Source organism: Tachysurus vachellii, chromosome 11, assembly GCF_030014155.1.
Source record: "Tachysurus vachellii isolate PV-2020 chromosome 11, HZAU_Pvac_v1, whole genome shotgun sequence".
Classification (NCBI taxonomy): domain Eukaryota; kingdom Metazoa; phylum Chordata; class Actinopteri; order Siluriformes; family Bagridae; genus Tachysurus; species Tachysurus vachellii.
The window spans coordinates 17,962,407-17,985,823 of NC_083470.1; the positions used below are offsets into that span (position 1 = coordinate 17,962,407).

At 36.6% G+C, this 23,417-nt stretch overlaps 3 protein-coding genes across 3 annotated transcripts; 1 reads left to right on the forward strand and 2 right to left on the reverse strand.

Moving 5' to 3' along the window:
* Positions 1-2,343: 2,343 nt before the first annotated feature.
* On the reverse strand, positions 2,344-4,502 carry ndufa4l2a (NDUFA4 mitochondrial complex associated like 2a). The gene is made up of 4 exons (XM_060881335.1): positions 4,305-4,502; positions 3,954-4,039; positions 3,620-3,680; positions 2,344-3,413 (listed from the first exon to the last, which is right to left on the reverse strand). Exons 1-4 carry the CDS (start codon positions 4,344-4,346, stop codon positions 3,357-3,359), a joined length of 246 nt encoding a protein of 81 aa, XP_060737318.1. The 5' UTR covers positions 4,347-4,502; the 3' UTR covers positions 2,344-3,356.
* A 2,266-nt stretch (positions 4,503-6,768) lies between these two features.
* actr5 (actin related protein 5) lies at positions 6,769-13,165 on the reverse strand. Its single transcript, XM_060882361.1, has 9 exons — positions 12,746-13,165; positions 12,340-12,572; positions 11,451-11,620; positions 11,085-11,302; positions 10,836-10,973; positions 9,857-9,958; positions 9,530-9,669; positions 8,908-9,040; positions 6,769-7,599 (listed from the first exon to the last, which is right to left on the reverse strand). The coding sequence occupies exons 1-9, from the start codon at positions 13,127-13,129 to the stop codon at positions 7,285-7,287; spliced, it is 1,833 nt and encodes a 610-aa protein (XP_060738344.1). The 5' UTR covers positions 13,130-13,165; the 3' UTR covers positions 6,769-7,284.
* A 6,358-nt stretch (positions 13,166-19,523) lies between these two features.
* On the forward strand, positions 19,524-23,183 carry LOC132853700 (vesicular inhibitory amino acid transporter-like). The gene is made up of 2 exons (XM_060881633.1): positions 19,524-20,182; positions 21,510-23,183. The coding sequence occupies exons 1-2, from the start codon at positions 19,808-19,810 to the stop codon at positions 22,695-22,697; spliced, it is 1,563 nt and encodes a 520-aa protein (XP_060737616.1). The 5' UTR covers positions 19,524-19,807; the 3' UTR covers positions 22,698-23,183.
* The last annotated feature ends 234 nt before the right edge of the window (positions 23,184-23,417 follow it).

Genomic DNA, 23,417 nt, shown 5'->3' on the forward strand with positions numbered 1-23,417 from the left:
AGACAAATATTTCAAAAAGCCTTTGACACAAAGAATCTTAACAGAAATCTTAGTCCAGACATATAATGCCTGCATCTGTCCTCAGAGTGGGAATTTAATGTCACACTGTTCCCACTGAAAGACACTGTTTCATTCCCCTGAGAGAAGAGCTCATCCACACATGATCTTATCTGAACATTCTATCCCATTCTTTCAAATATGTTAAAATTTATAGACCAATGCTGACATTGCTACTCGCTATTAATATATAAATACATATTTAGATCAAAAGGTAAAATTAAAAGAAAGTAAAATACACTCTTTTGAGTACATTCAAAATTCTTGAATTAGCAATGCTTGTGCAATGCTTCTGGTTGATTGTCTTATTTTCAAAATGGCTTGCTTTCTATAGACAGATCTCTGAACTTCATGTTGGATTATTCTTTTTAACAACAAATGCAGTTTTCACACACACAAAAAAATAAAAAAAACTGACGTCAATCAAGAATAGATTTAACAGAGAATTTCTGTGCAATAAGAAACATATCAGTTATAAGTTCAAATATTTTGTACATGTAAAAAAAAGTCTGGGTTCAAACAAAAGGTGCTAGGTTATTAGCTGTATTATACATCTTGATGTACAAATCAAGAAATGAACGCTGAACTTCTGTTATATAATTTCATATTCATCTTTTGATTTCAAGCCCAATTTTCTTAGTATAGTGTAAAAAGATAAGAAGTGGCCTTGCTGTTCCAGTAACTTTGAAGAAAGACTGTATATCTCAGTTAGAATTGTTATTGTTTACCCTTGCTGTCCTCACCTCAATGCAGAACAGCTATGCATCTGTTATCTGTTATATATTCATATTTTCAAATGAATCCTACTCAAGTTTTTTATCATTATATGTCAGATGGCATTTGTAAATTATACAGCTGTAGTTTGCTTTAATCTCTCTCTCTCTCTCTCTCTCTCTCTCTCTCTCTCTCTCTCTCTCTCTTTCTCTTGCTCTCTCTGTGACAAATAGTAACTAAACCCTCTGTCCTATTTGGGCCCTTGCTGTCCCTTAATAAGTGGCATGCTTGTGACAAATTGCAAACACTGTAGTGTCTTTGATGCTTTGATGCTAGACAGTAGAGCATTCAGCTTTTCCATATTTAAAATCGTCTTTCTTTATTCTTTCTATCTAAAAAGGCACATGCCTTTTTTGATAACACAATTAAGTTCACAATATCTTATTGTTACTGTGATTTCTACAGCATCAGAGACAGTTGTGGAGGCCTGTTTTACTTCTAGCTACAAATTACCCTGGATTTATTTTGCCCTAATTTTTTAACAAAGCCAGACACTCCTTGAAGCTTTTGATCTCTTTTTTCCAGGGCTCTAGCATCTTGCACATATGGCACAATGTGCAAGACCATTTCAAAGACAAAATTATATTCAGCTGTTATTTACACACAAATACATTTACAGTAAGGGCAATATCAGGAAACACACTTGATTAGTTTATTAATTTTGGCAATTTTCGAAAGTTAGTTGCACCAAATTAAGAAAACACTGAGTTTGTTTTCAGAAACACAGGATCGGACTGAGGGAGGATTCTGTAAACAGCAACAACTACACACTTCCTATGTGTCTTGAGGCTATTCCGGTTGTGGAGAGCAGAGAGATTTGAAGATGTAATTGATAAATTGTAATAGGAGTATAGAAATTCAGAAACAAGCATAACAGAGCCTACATACAACATTTTAATGTGGATATGTTATATCTGCAAAATCCTTTAATGGAAAGCATTTTTTACACACGGCCAAGCTGTAGTCAAAAGCTCAACTCAAATCAATGAAGTAATAAACATCTGTTTCTTGCTGCCCTCCTCCCTCTCTCACTTTCTCATGACCTGTGTGTTTATAGTGCAAACCCAGGGAGGCCACTCTCTAAATGATGGTGTATGCTGATCTCTCAGTTCTGTTTACTTTGCATTCTACAAATAGGATTGCTTTTCACAGGAAGTTTACAGAATTTCATGTTTTTCTGACAATGTTCCTTCTGTGTAGGAACATGTGCAACTGTCAGTGCACCAACACAAAGACATACCATGAGTAAAGTACTTTATCCCAAAGAAGTGCATGTGTAGTGTGCACCAGAAACGTTCAGAGAAAGCCACCTAATTTGCTCTTTGTGTCAATACGGTGTTTTTTGCAATTGTTTACACATATGGTGACTCTGTGGTCCCTTGCCCAAAAACACAAAAAAACCCTAAAATTTCTATCCAAAATGACACACATATGCGTAGTATGAATAGTTCTGTCTACAGTCCGACAACACCCTGATGTGCTCAACAAAAAATAACACTATGAATACCCCATTAGTAAGTTTATTAAAGATTGTTACAGCAATGTTTACCTACTCAAAAATATGCAAACACACACATATCCAATACAGTAACAAACAGTCATTACAATATTTCCAATACAATATTACAATATTATATATAATATTTTCAAAACATACTACTTTTGAACATGTTGTTAAAAGCACATATTGTTAAAAGCACTATACAAATAAGTTGAAATGAACTGAAATTTATCTTTCCATGAATAACCTCCAATGCTGGGATATGTGAAGAAAGGATTTCACTGTACTATAATGAATATGTGACAAAATAAAGGCTTCTATTCTAATAGACTTACCCAACATTAACAGAGTTTTTCTTTTTTTAGTTCTAATTCAATATCCATTATTTCCAACAAATGCTGCAGCAATCTAAATTTCTAAATGAATGTTTGAATCTAAGCCAGCACCACTTCATGTCAATGATACAATGCTGCTTTACATGGATAATGGTGATAGCATGAATGGTGGGCTTTTGAAATAAGCACTTACTCATGTCTACACCATAACATCAGCATATCCAGGTGCCCCTTTGTCTTGGTCCTTATCTAATCACTGCTAACAAGCAGAAAATTCCATACATCCATCATCAAAGTTGTGTGTCATTCAAACATAAAAGATACACACAGACTGTAGTCTGGTGCCTGGTCCTTTCTTTAGACCAAGTACATTGTTCAACCCCCTTACAGACACTCAATATAGACACCATGTTAAAGACATATATTAGGTTTCATTTTTATTAATAATCTGGATCTTATAACAGTTAAAATCCAAACAACAAAGACATCTTAGATATGTGCAAAAAGAAAACTAAATATAGGCTTGTCTATCTCATTATGTTACCTTTGTGGAAGTATATTACAGTACAAAACCACATTGCATTACCTCAGTTAATTATTTTCTTAGTCAATCAACAATAATCTATATTTAAAATCCATGAAATACCCATTCTTTTGAGACAATGTTGATTATTAACATCTTCTGAGTTTTAGAAGTCAGGTCCTTCCTTTTTCAGGTTTTTGTAGTCTGTGTTTATAGCTAAAAACTAAATAAATATACAATACAGAGAGTAAACTTTAAATGCAACCACAAATAACTTGTTATATTCAAAAGAAAAATTGTTAGCAAATAATTAACCTTTAATAGATAATGAGCTATTATTATTAACACAGAAAAAAAATCATTCATGATCATTTTTCCTCTGTACAAAAGTAATTGATAAAAGGAAGATATTACATGTCTCACACACACCTTATACTGATAGGTAGGGCTGAGCTGATTCCATGGCTCCGGGTTGCTGGATTTGTTCCATCTATTAACATGGGAAAAAAGCAGCCATTTCACACCAAGAGGTGGGAAATGACACAGTACAAATTAAACATTAGCAAAGTTTTAAATAACATTAGGCATTTTTTTGATATCTGATACCTAGTGTTTATGGACAAAATCTCCTCATACCCATAGGATATTTCCTATTTCTCTGTTTTGCTTATGCATATAATTATATTTACTTGACTGAAACTAAATATCCGGCATCAGAATTACATAGGAAATATAGAAATAAATTGCAGTGAGTGGGCCTTACGTAACATGGGGTCCCTTGGCTAGCCGAACCAGATAAAGTGCAGCGCCTCCAATACCCAGGCAGATGAAAAAAAACTGTGGAATAAGCTGAAATAGAGCAAAAGAAAAATGGGTTAGTAATAACATTTTTAGGATACAATTATATAAATAGTCTAACCAAACTTAAATCTGTGAATATTAAAAAAAATTAAGAATAAATTATATAAACAGATTGCTTTATGTTCTATCATTTATTTCATTATGTATGCCCAATGTATTAATAAAGACGTGTTGCATGTAATCAGTATATCACATTCCTTTAAAGAGAATAAAATTTTTTTTAATATTGTAGTAATAAAATTCACAAACTTACTCCAGGGTGTTTCCTGGCATGATCACACATGGTTCGAAACATAGCTGCAATGTTCAACAAACAGAGACAAGAGGTAAATCCGTGGCAGGAGGGAGAAAAGGGGAAAATTTATGAGGTGGGAAGAAAGAGAGAGTGAGTGAGAGAGAGGGGGGAGGTAGATAGGTAAGAGAGAAACAAAGACAGCGTTATAAAGACAGGCTAAAGAATGAGTAAAAGAGAGAGAGAGAGAGAGAGAGAGAGAGAGAGAGAGAGAGAGAGAAAGAGAGGGGAGGAGAATAGCAGAAGAGAAACAGAGACATCCCACCAATGAAGGCTTTTATATTTTTGCAGATAAATCTAGTGAAACATACTTCAGAAATTGTATTTGTTACTATACTTCAGTAATATTTTCTGCATATTCATACATGATGTGAGTACTATGGAAATTGATAACATGTATGTGATTGCTAACTTGATAAGTTGATAATATAAAGGTCTTACATTTTTATTTAAGTATACTTTTTTAAATCTCAAAACTTTCTTCTTTTTCATACATCTAATGACTACATGCTAAACATCAGTCAAATGGGCTTAATTTAGTGTGTAATCATTTAATTTAAATACATCAGTGTAGAGAATACTATCAAAAGTTGTGCCAAATTTGACATCTGTGTACAAATTTTCCTCCTACATAATGTACATGCCGCACTTTGAATCATCTTGCCTGACCTCAATGAAATGTTTCAATATGCTTCTGTAAGATTTGTGTGACCTGAGGTATCTCCGCTGTCTCTCTGGAATGCATGAACTCACATGATCTCATATGAAAAAGCATGTCTAGGTAAGTTGACATTATGTTTTGCTAATTTTCTAATGTTCACTGGCTATATTTAACTAAGCTAGTGTGCTAGCTTAATCTAATACCAGATTAAACATCTATTGTAGATCTATAACAAGCACCAATTCCATCATTTAACATAAATGGCAAGTTTATGAACAACGGAAGATGCAGAGACGATATATTTCTGAAAGATAGAGAAAAAATATAGGATATCAAAGCAAATTGCATCATTTATGATGTTGATTTTTCTTCTTACAGTGAATATACTTTAGTACAGTCAGTAAAGTGAGAAGGTGTTATTCTACCATGAAATACTGATTTATGTGAAAAATAATTAAAACTTCAAAGAACTTTAAAGTTCATCATTTCGGTAATGTGATTTTTAGGTCAGTGTGTTATGAGTAACAATGCATGCTTTTTGAGTGATTTTGAACAAGCTCAAATTATTTAGAATAAAATGTGAAAATAACTTGATCTTGTGTTAACCACAGACCTAACTTTAGGCTTATATACAAAAATGCAGACGCATAAATGAAATTCTGCAGCACTCTATAACGTAGCAAATATAAAGTAAAGTACCCCTGAGGCTGGCAAAAGTATTTTACTGCTACTAAACACCAAATGCCATAGACATAAATACATCCTTGAACTTTGTCACAGTTGAATGAAGAGGTGTAGTACTTTTTGCCAGGCTTTCTGCACCCAGTATGAGCCTCTTAAAACCCCTCCATACAGTACATGCCTATGTATTCATATAGGATTCTGAAATTTGCATCATTGTCAGTAGCCCTTTTGTTATTTTTTATTCATGTGATCACCTGGGAGTGGTGGGAACTTTCCCTATGGATATTCAATTTGTGTATATATATATATATATATATATATATATATATCTATCTATCTATATATATATAGATAGATAGATAGATAGATAGATAGATAGATAAACAGACAATGCTCTTGTACGTAAAATGACCCCATGTAGACTTGGTTTGCCAAGATTTTTGTAGAAGTACTTTAGTGGCCTGCAGAGAGCCCTGACCTGAACCCCACTGAACATCTTTGGGATGAATGGGAATGCTGACTGTACACCAGGTCGCTTCACACTGACATCAGTGCCTGACCTCAATAAAACGTTTGCGGCTGAATAAGCACGAAGAGTTGAAGTTATTATTACAGCAAGGGAAGAGAACAGGGTATTGAAATCTGGAATAGGGTGTTTAACAAGCACATATTAGATTGATGGTCAGGTGTCAGCAAACTTTTGGCCGTATATTTGAATTCACCTTTTGCTTAAATATAGCATCTTCTCAAAATTCTAAACTAATACGAAGCCGAACTGTTCCTGCTTGTTTTTTATGAAAACGAACCCAAATATAGTAGACATTATATATTTCTTATTCTTGTACTTATTTTTTTTTTTTAAATAAAGCTGTGATTTTCTCTTTTTCACAGATCTGTTCTCATTCTGACACCTTAATGCTAACCAACATAAACAAACTAGCACACAAATCTGCTGTATAATGACTTGTTTTCATATCATATTTAAACTGTGGTGTTTGAAAAATAATTTCCACAAACTGGTTTCAGTTCAAAACCTGCTTTACTGAAAACTGAATGCACTTTCAAAAAAACAATTCTCTTAAAAAGTTACTACATATTAAATAAAAAAAAATGTAATTTACAAAACTACAAAATTCTATATCATATAATGAAACATGAAAAAATGATCTATTTTCAACATGTATGTATGTGAGCAATAATTTTATTTTCCCCAGGAAATCTAAGAATTTGATCATTTGAATGATTAGATTATATGCCCAGGGGGCCTTGTAGAAACAAGCAGCATTAAAAAAAAAATTAATGTTTTGTATATTGTTATAAAACTACACCATCTCAATACCCAGTGCTTCAGAAGACATAGTCCAGCTTAATACACTCGCTGTCCATGTGGCCCTATTTGAGAGGGTTTCTGAATATACAGACAACGAAGAAGAAGAATAGAATGGATCTGTTCAAAGAAATCCCAATTACCATTATTCTTATCTATAGCTTGTATTGTCTGAATTGTGTGTATATATGCTGAAATACAACTGTAAACTCATCCATTAATTCATCATCAAATCAAGGAACACTGGAGAACATGAGGGGACACTGTATCTATTGGGACACTTTAATCCCTGACGTTCCGCGGTTTGGTTCACAGGCCACATCAGTGTTCAAGCTTATTGTTGAAGTGCAAACATCCTGAGCATATTCTGTTGCTGAAAATGACAGTTCATTGCTGCGTGCTGCTGGTTTGCTGATGCACATGGGGATGAAGATGTTAGATGTGCAGTGCTCACTCAGGTACTCTCCTCCTTTCTCTTCATAGTCCTGTCGGGTGATCCAGCCATGAGATTCAGACTCATTTTTTAAAGCCCATTCACGTGCCCCAAACCAGGCATCCAGAGATGGCTGAGATGCCAATGAGACCTGCAAAAGTAAAAAAAAATAGTTGTTTTTCATGCTACAATGTTTAACCAAAACATAATTCTCCAAAATGTTTAGACATTTGTGTAAATTGTCTGATGCCAATATTAAGAATTAATAAAATAAATTAAGATAGATTAAGATTTTGAAATTTATATAAACATCAATCATGGTAATTTATGCTTGTAGATACTGACACAGTTTAGAACAGGGGACAATAAGGGAGACAGTTTTGTACCATTCTGTAGAAATTATGTGTGAAAGTCTCAGCCATTCTGGTATAATCAATCAAATAATTGGCTTATTAGATAATTGAATGAATGTGTAGATTTACAGTACATGAGTCCCTAATAAAGGAACTGTGAGTATATATCGTCGCTGTCGGGCGGAATCCTTGTATCTCCAAAACCGTTATTTTTCAGGAAATTAAAAAAACGCTGTACCTTATCTGCAGTGCACAGGGTTTAGTCTGCGTTACAGTAGATTGTCTTGCGCTAAATTCCTGTCCTCAGATGAGCACCAGAACTAGCGGGGGTCAAGATTTTTTTTTCTTTGAGCCCAGTGTTTTGAAGACATTTACCTCAGAAGACGTGTTGATTCGTTGCGACTCTTATTAAGGAGAAATATGCTGCGAAGCTCTCCCGTGGAGTGAGGAAGAGGTGGACAATGGAGTTATGAGATTTGTGCTCAAGCTATTTTCAAGACTTTAGATTGGTTAATAACTTGTAATAATAACAGACCCACGTGGGGACTGACCAATAGCATCGATATGTGAAAAAATATGAAATTGACAAAATTTGGACATACAGTCAAAGGTTTCAGCCAGACAGCGACGATATGTATGTATGCATGTATATACACACATTAACACACACATGTATGTGTGTATGAACATAAAGTCCCTTGTTCTACACTAAGTAACCTCTCTGTTGATCTGGAAAATACCGTGAAAGAAAATACCACCTTTTTTTTTTTTTTTTTTTTTTTTTTTTTTTACAGATTTTCAAATGTTGATGTCACCAATCTAATCCAGGTAGACCATCTTGATCTAACTGAGCCAAATTGATCTTGTGATACCATCCAATCGCATTCATTAACGTGCTTATAGGTGTCTTCATTATAACTACGCCAAATGATCAAAATATCACCAATGCTATGGCTAACCCTTCAATATTGCCCTCCCCGGGAAAGGAAATGTGCAGAGGGAAAAAAGTTTAATAATAAATAATTTTAAAAAACTTGTATCTCCTCCAAATTGCAAAGAAAAAAAACACTACTACAAAGCACTGTGTAAATGTATCCCTCTGTTACCTTAAAGTGTGACTGGAAAGGCCTCATAGCAAGCAGTTCTCTCTCAACTCTCTCTTTAACTCCAGGATAAAGGAGGTTTCCTCCAGTCAGATAAACATTTTCAGCTAACGTTGCCTGCAGTTGTGGAGTGTACCTGCACAACACAAATGCAGTGCACTTCTGAGTATCAAAACCCACTACATACATACACTTAAGCTATCATTAATTATCATATCAATGCTAGGTTGACCACATTCAGTAAACAAACATAAAAACAAACAGGTAATAACATATTGTATATTGACAGAACTAAAAATAAAGTAGTACATCCAGTGTTTAATCCCTATTAAATATTTATAGAAAACCAAAATGTAATCGAAATGGATTCCTAGTGAAAAACACTGCCATCTGGTGGTCAAATAATATATAAAATAAACCATTTATTCTCAATGTAAATCATACATATTAATAATGCAGCTAATAGAGTTAAACAGTCAACCCATAATTTATCTATTTAATGATCTACAACTGTCAACCCTTCAGTAGTGAATGATATGATCATCTTTCTAGACTAATTTTGAATCTTTAAATCTAAGTTCATCAACCTGATCTGCTTGGTCAGAAATGTAAGAAATACACTCACTGTTCTAGTACAAACTGTAGCGCCTCAGTGAGGCCCATCTGCTCCTCACCAATCAGATAAGGACGAAACAGAACCTCTGGAACCCGCAGTCTCTCAGTTCCCACAAACAGCTGGTGGTACTCTGCCATGTTAAACACTGGCTGCAAACAAAACATGTGAAGGAAGTAAAAATAATGGCAATTAGGTCAAGCATATCTAATAACTACGAAGAAAGTTGAACTTAGGGCATCCAAAAAAGGGTCTCAGGGACCCTGGAGGCTATCCTGGAGCAAACATGCAAACTACTAAGCCACCTAACATAACTTTAAAATAGTAATATGATATTACCTGGAAATGATCAGCTTTTTCTGCTTCAGAGCTCTCTTTATTTACATCAACATCCATGTCACCTTCATCCACAGGCTGCTCCAACTGCTCCAACTCTGTAATCTAAGAACGTACAAAAACAACCACACACAAGCAGAGACACACCTATTAACATACCTATTAGCTACAACTATATCATTACAAAGCACAGATGTTCTCCATTCAAAACAGGAAGTACAGTAAAAGTACTCTTACTTTTTTCTAAACTGCTACATCTATTACACTGAGGGAATTATCCATTTGACATTTTTTCTCTCATTTCTATTAATAGGGGAAAATATCACAAGGGTTTATATATTTATGTACCGGTTTGTCAGTAAAATTAACCCCACCCTTGTATTCTTAATACTGTGTGTTGTTTCCCACATGATCAGCAATGTGTCCTGTTTGTCCTAAGCAGTTAAAATGCCCACAGTTCCTCAGAAAAATCCTCCAGGTCCTGCACAGTCATTGCTTTTCCAGCATCTTCTACATATTTGATCCCTTTTCCAACAGAGGCTATATATATATATAAATAATCACGCACAAAGGACAACGGAGGGACTCATACACAACTACAACAAAACAAATATTCTGTTTAAAGATCTTTTTTCATTTAGTACTACCCTTTGAAAACTACATAAGATATTTACAACACCACTTTACACAGATCATCAGTATGTTTTTTTGTTTTTTTTTAAACATTCTGACTTTTTAAAAATTCTGCAAGACAAGAGCTGCATTTTGCTTTGTTAAACATAAAATATCTGAATAAAGCAAAATACACAAAAATGTATGCCATTAAAAAAATGCAACTCGAAAGTCTGGAAATGTGAGTCGACCAAAAATGTTTTCCATTTTGGACATCTTTTCACTTAAATGAAACTGTCTACATCGTGAACTTGATCACCGTGTAGTTCAGTCTCCCTTCAGCATCCTAACACACACTCAGATAAAATACCTCTGCTCGAGCTAGTCTGTGCTGCTCCACACTCAGACTGAGTTTGTTAATGTATGATTGTAATTCCTCAGCTGAGTCCATGTTCAGCTCCATCAGTCGTCTGTGAAATTGCTCCACTGCTCCCTCCTCCAGGAGCTCCTGCACAAAGAGAATGAGTGAGAGAAAGAGACAGAGAGAACGAGCAGAATGTGTGGCCCCATTAGAATACAACAGGACCTCACTGGCTATTTCTCTGCATGTTGTAGATACCTGCACAGTAAGCAACGTATGCAGTCTTTTCTGATCTTGCTGCAGTCTCTCTTCTCTGTGCCGATTACTCAGCTCCTCAAGCCGGCGAAGCTGCTGCACTCGTTTCTCCTGCCTCTCCTCCACACTAGCATACATCCCTGCTACCTTCCCCGAGAATGGCAGCTGCATGCGGTGAACCTCAGCCTCGTAAAACTCAGCACTACGCCACTTCTCCAACTCTGTACAGAGAAATTTTCAAAACAGTGAAACTTTTCAGCTGTGGACCTTTACACTACAGCATTTATGATTTCTATGGCATCTATCGTCAGGATAATGCTGCTGCAGTGTTGTCAATGTATAATGCACTAGATGATGGTAAGTTTTTACCCTGCTCATAATCCACGGCAACATAGCAGTGTTGATGCATCAGCTCCTCCATACGGCTGGGTGTGATGGCAGCCTGATGAGCAGGATATTTCAGCTGAAGAAGTCTCTGCATATACGCTGCAGCATGACTTCCTCCAACATTTATTCTCTTACAGTTAACAGCGTCCAATCTGTATAAAAATCAAGAAGCTTTTATTGTCATTTCAACTATATATAGCTGGTGCAGTACACTGTGAAATTGAATAACCTTCCTTCAGGACAATGGTGCTAAATAAAACACAGAGTACATAAAACAACACAAAAATAAGGACTAAGTAGAAATGAAAACAGTTTCACATAAAGTGCATCTGTGGAACAGTGCAAGGCAGGAGATGCGCAGAACACTACAGTAGCAGACACAGAACAGCACTGACTAAACATTTTGACAAAAACATTTTGTAGCGTGCAAGCGAAGATACAAGTGCACACCAATGAACAATCTGGAAAATACATAAATAGGCATCAGTAGTAATTTTTACAGGCAGGGTTTCAGTAGGTAGGTATGTTTGTAGAGTGTATATAAAACACTGTGTATGTGTGAGTGTGCGTGTGTGGGGGGGCACGTATCTTTGTTGAAGCATGTTTTTATTTTTTTTTTACAATTATTTTTTTCACTTACTGTAAAAAATGCTGTAAAAAATGACCTATAAATCATTATATAAGGATCATTATTATAGGAACATAATTTAAATCCAAGCAAGCTGTCCAACAGATACAGAAATAAAGTATGTCAGGTTTTGTAACATAAAAGCTACGCCCTTGCATAATAAATATATATTTTTTTTCCTTCTTTACATTAAGCAGGATAAAGTACTGACAGGGAAACAGAAGACAAGCCAAAGCTCTGCACCTGCCATTGATGATAGGCAATATGTGAGAACAGTGATATCCTGAAGACAACACCAAGCCAGTGTGTGGTTTATTGAATTGTGTGCTGCTGTAGTACAAACTGAAGAGGCTGTCAACACCATACGCCACTCGAGGTACTCCATAACACTCAAACAGCAGTTCAGACATCATCTGCCGGCAGTGAAGCGGGTTGCAAGGAGCCTCAGTAAAGACCAGGGGATGGTCCACATGACCCTGATCAGAAAGAACAGATAGTTAGAACATTACAGTCTGTTTTCAGTCACCCAGGTAATGTTGCAGTAGTGGGTCAGGACAAGTGAACTTGTGCCTTAAGATTCAGAAGGCATTCTGTTGTCCTTGGTGTCCAGGAACACAACAGGTATAAACAAGTTCGTGTCCTACAGTACCTCCGTTCCAATCCCGAGGTGTAGAAAGATGTAGTCCAACATAAGCTCTTGGATCTCAAAATTAACAACAACATTGCGGTCGAACTGACTCTTAAGCAGCCACCGGAGCGGCTCCAGATTCGGGATGTCGTTGCCGACCTGCGTTTCACTGCGTGCGGCTCCTCTGCTTCTCGCCGCTACCGATTTAAACAGCAGCACCGGAAGAGAATATTCTTCTCCTTTACAAGCCCAACCGGCTCGCGTTTGGAAAGATCCATTATCCACTACTATCGGAACGGGAGAAGGGTGTAAACATTCGGGTTTGACTTCGAACACGGGGTCAGGGGAACACTTAGCGTCGTGAAACGTAAATATTTTGCACGGAGGACCTGTGGCGGACGTCATTTTCAAATGGGTGTCACTTCAAAATAGGTCCGGATCGTTTTGTGTCAGCGTTTAATGTTCCTATTAAAAATGCTGCGTTTTGTAAAGGAGAGAGAGAGAGAGAGAGAGAGAGAGAGAGAGAGAGCGCGGGGGATCAGACCCTGGATCTGTGAGGAGGCAAAGCTGTCATATGCAACACACTGCTTCCTTAAATAAACTACTATGTAGGGAATAACACATCATAACATTCGGTAATAGGAAGAGAATCTACAATGACATGCATTTTAACCACTCATACATAAAGAGAGTCTACACACCTCAATTCTACACACAGAAATTCCAGATTTTCCTGGAAATTTCAGATTTTTGTAATGTAAAAAAAGTCATAAAGCAACCAACAAACTTAGTGATAAATAAATAAAAAGTGATCTTGGTTTCATCTAATTGCTGAAGAGCCCAAAGTGGAGAAAATGGGCCGCCACTGTGACATCACCAAGAACATAATGTCCCTCAAATATACATGAAAAATCAAGAAGAAAACGTATGGAGGCTGCAAAGAAACATACAGCATAGCAACATTAAAGGATTTGCAGGATCTGGCAAGTACTGGTCAATCCCTGCAGGTGGCAACAATCTCCTGTATTTTTCAGTCTGGAACAATCTAGTATATACAGTTTTTGAGGAAAATACAGTTTCCTCAAATAGTGTAGCAATGTGTTATGGTCTGATGAGACCCAGCACACTCTTTGGATATACCTTTTAAGATATATTTGGTCAAAAATAAAAATACCTTATCCCGGAAGTACACCATACATGCACAAAAATACAATGGTGGAAACATCATGCTCTGAGGTTGCATCTCTTTAGCTGACAGGCTCCTCTCAAGAGTGAATCATGAATAGCTCCAAATACCAATTTCTGGGAAAATATTGTAATATGATTACATTTATTTACATTATAACAGTAATTAAAAAAGACAAACTGCAAAAGAAAAATGCTAAATGACTGTCATTTAGTGGCATTTAGTGAAAGGCAATGCAGTTCTTTATTTAGTGTCTGTATATTCACGGTTCACTGCTCAAACACAAAGATTTAGCTCTAGTGACATTCATGAGCAGAACTAGGTCATTGCTGAAACGAGCGCAGAAAGGCACACATAGACATGCATACTCTTAAAGTAGGTGGAAAAAATGAGAGAAAGCGAGAGCAAGAGGGAAAGAGAGAGACAAAGAGAGAGAGAGAGAGAGAGAGAGAGAGAGAGAGAGAGAGAGAGAGAGAGAGATTAAGACTTGACTTAAACATCTCTTTAAAAAAGAAAGTGAGAAAAAATGAAAAAGAAAAAATTGAGGTCATGCAGTAGTAACTCAAATGATCGATGGAAAAACTAAAAAGAAAGTGCTGTTTCACATAAGTCACTGCACAGATGTATTCAGAAAACTATCATAATCAGCTTTACAATGCAATTATTTTTTAACCCACATATACTGTGAGTGTCAGTGTCAATATTCAGCCACAATGTAGTTTATCCATTCACTAAGCATTTGGAATGGATTTTGTGCTCAGAACAGTTCTCAGATCACAGGTCTCCAGTTCCTTGAAGGCTGTTAAAATCCCTTCTCTGGAGCAATGTTTAAACTGCATGCTGGCAACTCCTTGGATGACGTCTAATTCTTGAAGGATTCCAAAGTGATAATTTTTAGTGACAGTCCACCAGTTATTATAGGGCCCAGCATGAAGACCATATATTCCTGTTGTTGGGCCTGGCGAGGGTTCCATGACGACAAGTTGCTTCAATTACGATAAGCTCCACTTCCATTCCAGAATCCCTCTGCTCTGATGTTAGAACAGGGAAGTTCTTTAGCACTTATGCATTGTTCCTCTGAGTTTTCAGCAGTGTAGGGCAAAAATCCACCACCAATCCACACGTCCATATCTGTCCCTTAGATTGGGCGTCTGATCTTTATGTTCCGTGCATATCTCTTTTGCCAAAACACATTCAATTGTGAGGAGTTTGAAAACAGCTGTGTTTGGAAACCTGTTTCTCATTTTCTGAAATATGTAAAACCAGTCCAAAAGTTCAGGAGAAATCAAACAGGTGCTAACTTTCACCCACATGTGTTTGTCCATGAGAAAGAAGGAGGAAATGAAGATAGACATGCAAATAACCACAGCACTGCCCTGAGTCTCACTCTTTTCAGCAGAATCAGTCACACAAATCTCCACATTCAAAACTCTGAAGATTTTCAGAACTTACGTACACCATATAAGAGTTATCTTTATGAAAGATAACAGTTGCACTTACTTACTAAGTTCTTAGCTCTGTCTTTGTTTTATGTAACACCATGGTCCTGGAGAAATGTCTCATTTCAACAACAGCTATATATGGTTGAAATGACAATAAAAGCTTCTTGACTTGACTTGACTTGACTCCACAGTCACTCCGGGTTCTGGCACATACCTGCACCCATTATGGAGGGAGAGGGTTGACCTTCCCTGTGTGGGAGCAGCCACCATGGCGGCGTCTACAACATCACGTAACAAACGGGGAAAACTCAGACACACACACACACACACACACACACACACACACACACACACACACACACACACAGAACCACTTTACCATCAATATCTAAAGAGAAGGAAAAACACTTAAGAAACACTATTTTCTCTGCTTACTCGTGCCGAAGCACATCACTCTCGCACAGACTCCCAGCAGGACTCTTAAGTTCTTCCACAGTAGCCTCTATATAATCCTTGTCCATTCAGAGTTCACTTTGTGCATAGGGGCAATTTCATGCTGGAACATGTTTGGGCCTTTTAATTTCAGTGAAAAGAAATCACAATGCTGTACATTGAAGGCATTTAGAACAATTATTTGCTGTCAACTAAAGCCCATTAAGTTTAAGCCCACTGACAAGGGCAAAAGGATATTATACAATCAAGTTATATGCATATCTGTGACAGATACAGTAAAAGTGAATGGAGAAACCACTAGATGGTACCTGCTATAAGGCTTTAGCTGGATGTCCATATGATGTGAACCATTTCCCCTCCTCTCCTTTTTGTCTAGGTTAATACATTTTTTTCCCAGTATTACACTGGCCTGATTGCATATACATTTAGGCATTTAGGCGGAAACTTCCCACAAATTATGTGCATCTCATTAACTAGATCTAGTGCACAACTCGATTTCTAAAACTCTATCCTTACATTAACTGTTTGACTGCAGCAATTCCCAATCTATACTAATGGCGTATAAAGCAGACATAGGAGTGTGTCACAGCCCCACAAATGCCATTTCTCTGGAGGCTGATGAAGTTATAGATTGTACTGTAAAGAAGCCTCAGGGTGGACATTTTTCTTGTGCTAGAGCACCTTAATGTGCTAAATTTTGCTTTCAACATGCCTGTAATATTAAGGAGACAATAAAAATTACATAGATAATATACGTTTTTTTTACTTGAAAGAAAAAAGTTTCTATTTGTTTTTGTAAGCACAATGTTATAAGTTTTCTGCCAGTAGACTGGAAAAGTGGCCTATACAGTCAGGTTTATTGCAACTATTTGTAACAAGCTTTTTTTGTTGAACAGATGAAAAAAAAAAGATGGGGTCAGGTAATCAATCTTTATAATTATGATGCAAGGAGCGACGAATATATATATAGTAATATAATTACTGTACTGTATATCATAACTATCTAATAATCCACACATGTTTTGATTATTGTCCTCATTTTCCAGTCACTGATTGTGTGGTTACAACTGAAATCAATATTGTGTCTGGAAACTTGTCACAACTCATAAAACCCATAATGTAAGCATTATTCCACAGGATGTATGACAGTGTGCATGTTCCTTTGTTTATCATAGCACCTGTCCATGTAGTGCTTTCGGCATGTCCTTGTCATATTTTATTTGAGAATGCATCCATGAAGTCACATGATCACATGGTGTCTCTCAAAAGGCTTAGCTGAATCAATGTTGACTTGTGCTTATTAGAGCAAGAAAGACATAAAACAAAGCTTAGAAAACAAAATTACAAATTACCTGAAAAGTTTATCCTATATTACAAGCTACCTTATGTTCATTTTTGGACAATAATTACTGCTACAATTATCTCCACTGCAACAATAAGAGGGACTTTTATTGCCCTCAGTCAGATGCACTTATACACACATGCACACATAGAAACACAAGCTTGCGTGCATGCTTATTCATACGTCCCACCCCGCCTCCTCATCCCTAAAGTCTGCTCTCTTTTGTCCTTTTCCACAACTTGCTTTGTTTGATGCAGGTGCAGTTGAATTGTGTGACTGGCTGCACAAAGATTCAGAATGTTTCATTGTTCTTCAGTGCCTAAACTGACCAGACAAATTATAATAACTATTATTATTATTATTATTATTATTATTATTATTATTATTATATTAAAATTAATGATTATTAAGTGCATTGCAGAGTAAAAGGTTATCGCCTTTTTCTGTGTTCTCTAGGTTCCTTCCACTTCAAAATTGTAATTTTGTAATTGTCTTGAATGGGTCTGTGAGTGTGTGCAATATAATAAAATAATAGATATCAAGCTTTCAGGAATCAGATGTGTGTGTGTGTGTGTGTGTGTGTGTGTGTGTGTGTGTGTGTGTGTGTGTGTGTGTGAGAGAGAGAGAGAGAGAGAGAGAGAGAGAGAGAGAGAGAGAGAGAGAGAGATGACAGGAGGTAGAGAACGAACCTCTGAGAGAGACAGATCCTCTGACATCTACTGTAGGCTGCTGCTATATTTAGCGTATATATATATATGTGTGTGTGTGTGTGTGTGTGTGTGTGTGTGTGTGTGTGTGTGTGTGTGTGTGTGTGTGTGTTTGCGTGCGTGTGTGTGTGTGTGTGTGTGTGTGTGTGTGTGTGTGTGTGTGTGTGTGTGTGTGTGTGTGTACATATGTATATCATTTCTGAGATTTGTGTAAGTTTTGTGGACAGGGGATTTACGGGATGTTAATGTGAAATTTGTAATAAATAAAGGTTTTAAAAATGCTGTTCCGAATCGGGCTTCACTAAGCTTGGTTACTGTGTGCTGACCGTGGTCCTGAATTTATACTGACTGTGTCCACAAAGAGGGGCTTTTTAAATTCAAATATTATTTGTCAGATAGAAGACTATACCCAGGTGGACACGCAGTGAAATGCCACGACTGTCCGCGGCATAAAAATCGAATAAAATAGACTAAAACACTATAAAATAAATTATGACTGAAATGGTTGTGCAAGAAATAAAAGAATCTGTTATTTTAAAAGTACATTCAACAAAAGTGAATGAATGAATGAATGAATGAATGAATGAATGAATGAATGAATGAATGAACGCGTAAACGTTTGGTTGATGGATGGGTGCATAGATAGAAGAATGAAATGTAATAAAATTAAACAGCAACTCCAACATCTGTGAAAAATTAATAGCCTTTAGTAACCGATTCATGAAAGTTTTCGTTTGAACCATAAAATGTGTTATTATTATTCATCAATAGCTTAGAAATAAAAGATGAATATAAATAGCTAAACAAAAATAACCCTAGTTATTTGAATAGCTTTTTTTTTTTACCAACAAATTGAATTTTAAAACTATGATTATTATGATTCAATAGGTAAATGTTCTCACTTTCACTGTGTTGGAGACGAGCCTGTGGCTTCTTTAACACACTCGAGTGTGTGTAGTTTAAGATACATGATCCTATATAATAACAATACTACAACAATAGTATCTTATATACTAATAATATAATAAGAATACTCTGTATATTATTATGCGTTCACTCCCAAATGAACAACAGAAACATCTCACATAGCTTATTTTATATTCATAACTTCGCACATATGTCATATTAGGCATATCATTGATATCACATGAACGGGTTGGCAAAGGTGGGAAAAGATCTAGCTCGAGCTAATGTGAGATGGCCATAGGAAAGTAAAAACAGCATGAATGCCAGATGATCAGAAGGACGTAGCTGGCACAGTTTGAAAAAATGCATGTTTCACCATGTTACTATCAACTGTTATCACTTTAGAATGAATGTATTCTGTATTCCTCAAGAGTTTCATATTTCTATTCTTAATATTTCTATTCTAATACTTTTAATAATGAATTCTTTTCAAGACTTGAGAATTAATAGTTTATTATTAATGAATAAAATCCTTGAAAAGGGTTAACTATGTACTATTGCGTACTATTTATGTATTATTAATTTATGTATCACATAAAATGATTCATTCTAGTATAAAGTTGATAAATCATAACGACTTCGTATAGTATAAAAATTGACGCAAACCATGCCAGTAGCTGCACACACACACGCACAAACACACGCACACACACACGCACACACAGGCACACACACACACACACACACACACGCACTCGTGCGCAACTGGCCACACTGAGGAGTCGGTATGCGTCTACTACTGGACTAGATTTTAAAAGAAAACTACTTTTCTGTATTAGATTACACAATTCTTTCTTTGCCTTCGGATAAAAAATGAATTTCATAAAGAAAATATCAGGACGGATACTTTGAAGAGGAAAGACTTTAAACGGAATATGCAAAAGGGATGATTCGTGTTCGTTGATCTAGCTGCTTTGTTTTCGTAAAAAAAAAAAGGTGATTGTTTTATAATTATTGATCACCCGATCATCGACTAATTGAATAATTATGGCCCATCTAATACAGCACACGGTTTCAAATAAAATCTTTAGTCTAATGAACAGCGCGTCACATAAATCCGGAGCGAAGGTGAGCAGAGTGTTTGCGCGCCTTGGCTTCCAAACGGCCACCGATGATGAAGCTCTCGCTTTCGCCGATTGTGATGGCCTGGATTACGATTACAGACGTGGGCTAAGAATGGACGAAGTAAAGAGGAGCGACGAAACAGGTGGAATGGTGGTGGGAGACAGTCATTACCAAAGACACAGCACTAGTCCCTCTGAATCCCGAAAAAACAGCGACTCGAGTGAGGTGGAAGGAGCACAAGACAAACGGAAAATCACAGCATGGGATGCGGGCTGGAACGTCACCAATGCCATTCAGGTGCACAGCAGTTGCTCCAAATAGTTTTCCACATGTAGTTAAAAAATGATATCCATAATTCCCTTAATGCATAATTTGTTTCAGTCTACTATATATTATTTTTAAATCGGTGTAGAAAATGAGACATTGCAAACAAAATGTATTATCCAAAATAGTGAAAGAGATTCATATTAATAGTTAATAAAATAAAAAAAAGAAAAATAGGTTATAGGTATTATAACAATCATTCTGATAAAATAATAATTCTGATAAAATAATTCAGACGAGCTGCAATAAAACCCAATGTTTTTAACTATTTTTTATCAACTGAATTTATTTTTTATTTTTTTGCAAAGATGTTAAATGCATTCATTGAAAGACTGTAAACACTTGTTTTCATGTTTAAACATCATCACTCCCGGAAGGACCTCGTTCTATCACATCCGATTTTATTCAGTTTCGCTTGGGGCAAATTGGGGGCGATATCACGATTTCAAGTCTCCTTCACGTCGCACCCTGGACCGGTTTTCTAGACAATATTAAAAATAAAAACTATTAAAAAATACTAAAAGAACAGCAAATAATCAAATCAATGTTTTCAAACTGGCAATCCAACACATAAAAATACTCAAAAGGGAACCTCATCTATGTGACACCAAATATTGTGATGATAAAAAAATGTTCCCTTCTGTAATTGTATTCTATGTGGTCATAAGATGCAATGCATAACCAGAAAATTCATTTTAGTTATAACATGAAGTCTGTCTTGTTGACGTTATCACCTGTTCAATGGAAACAGCAGTAATTGTAGTTGCAGTCCAAAGCCTTCTCGAAGTGTCTCCAAGTGATCCATAGCTGCCTCCAACTGTGTCAGAGAGGGAGGGAGAGAATGAGAGAGATTTACACTATTCACAAAAGGCTTGGTTTAATAAATGTGCTTTCAGCCCTAAACACAGTGACTGTATGTGAGAACTGCTAACTTTGTTTATATCAAGTTTACTACTTGAGGTACCAACCACCAGCCTTTAATAGCCTTTTTGATCAGGTACTGCAGCGCAAGACCATTCAATACATTTTTACAATACAGAAATGGTTCTGTTATTATTAGCACACTATATGTATACTGTTTTTTTTTTTTTTTTTACCACTAAGACAGCCCAAAACAGCTTTTCTTAAGATACACTACATGTTGTATGCAACTTGCTGTTAGTAGTTAACAGCATAGATGTTCATTATACAGTAGTGTTTGATGTCTGCCATTGCAATGTTTCCTGTTTCAAACATTTGTGCTATATTGAAAGTATGTGTCATGTTTATTTAAGTAATTGTAATTATTTTTACACTGCAGGGTATGTTTGTGTTGGGCCTTCCCTATGCTGTCCTGCATGGTGGCTACCTGGGCCTCTTCCTCATCATCTTCTCAGCTGTGGTGTGCTGTTACACAGGCAAGATTCTCATCATGTGCCTCTATGAGGAGAATGAGGAGGGAGAGCGTGTACGTGTGCGTGACACTTATGTGGACATTGCTAATGCTTGCTGTGCGCCACGCTTCCCAGTGCTTGGTGGCCATGTTGTGAATGTGGCGCAGATCATTGAGCTGGTGATGACATGCATCCTTTATGTGGTTGTGAGTGGTAATCTAATGTATAACAGCTTTCCGGGCTTGCCCGTGTCACAGAAGACCTGGTCAGTGTTTGCTGCATTGGCTCTCCTGCCGTGCGCCTTCCTGCGCAACCTGAAGGCCGTTTCCAAGCTAAGTATGCTGTGTACAATTGTGCACTTCATCATCAATGTGATGGTGATTGCCTTCTGCCTGTCACATGCACAGGACTGGGCATGGGACAAGGTCAAGTTCTACATTGATGTCAAGAAGTTCCCTATCTCTATTGGCATTGTTGTTTTTAGCTACACATCACAAATCTTTCTGCCCTCACTTGAAGGCAACATGCAAAAGCCTGCTGAGTTTCACTGCATGTTGGAGTGGACACATATTGCTGCCTGCATCCTCAAGGGCCTGTTTGCCCTTGTAGCCTACCTCACATGGGCCGACGACACAAAAGAGGTGATTACAGATAATCTGCCACCTGGCATACGGATGTGGGTGAATATCTTTTTGGTGGCCAAGGCATTGCTCTCCTACCCACTGCCCTTCTTTGCTGCTGTAGATATCTTAGAAAAGTCCCTCTTTCAAGATGGAAATGGGACCCCATTTCCAAACTGCTATGGAACAGATGGGAGGCTTAAGTCTTGGGGGCTTGCCATGAGAATTGGACTTGTTGTTTTCACCCTTCTCATGGCTATCTTTGTTCCGCACTTTGCTTTGCTCATGGGCCTCACTGGAAGTCTCACTGGTGCTGGACTTTGCTTCATGCTACCCTGCTTATTCCACCTGAAGCTTCTCTGGCGCAAGCTTTTTTGGCATGAGGTCTTTTTTGACATTTCCATCTGTATAATAGGAAGCATATGCAGCATATCAGGGTTTATTTATTCCACTGAAGGACTCATTGAGGCCTTTAAGTATAACACCCCAGATTAAGGATATTATAGATTTTCTTAAATGCTAATGCAATGTTCCTTATTTGTATAAATGTCCATATTAGAGATGTGTTTCATTTTAAATTTATGTGTCCTTTTAAAACAATGCTGGTTTTTAATTATGTTGATTTATTTTCTTTACCAAAGGTGTTCAGATTCTTCAAACAAATTTAAAAATCATTTAGATCTAGGATTTTAAAAATTTTAATAGGAGAGAAATCCAAGTAACAAATGAGCTGAGTTTACCAAATATACACTGTCAGAAACTCTATGTAAAATTGCTGTAATAGACCGTATTTTATATTGTCCCCATTTTATATGTTTAGTTATATTGTTTTGTTACACGTGTGTGTAGTAATGAGTGATTCTTTGGTGCACATTGGGCTATGGAAAAGTGACTGAGTTGTTTAATGTAACCCAAACCTAGGATGGCCTTGTGGTGTGTTCATAATGTGTACTAGAATAAAGAGAGTGTACACCCTGAAGATATCCCTGAAGTCAATAAACTGAATATTTGTTTCATCAGTGACCATTTGGCTTTGTATAACAAATACATACAGTATATCCTCTAGTGCTCTTAAATATACTGAAGTGGTATTGCTCTCTCTCTTTGTGTATTTTTGTGTGTTACAGGTTTTCAAAAAATGAGCTCAGAAGGGTGAAGGCTATCACATGCTTCCTCCAAGACACACAAAACTATTACATCTTTAATCAAACTACA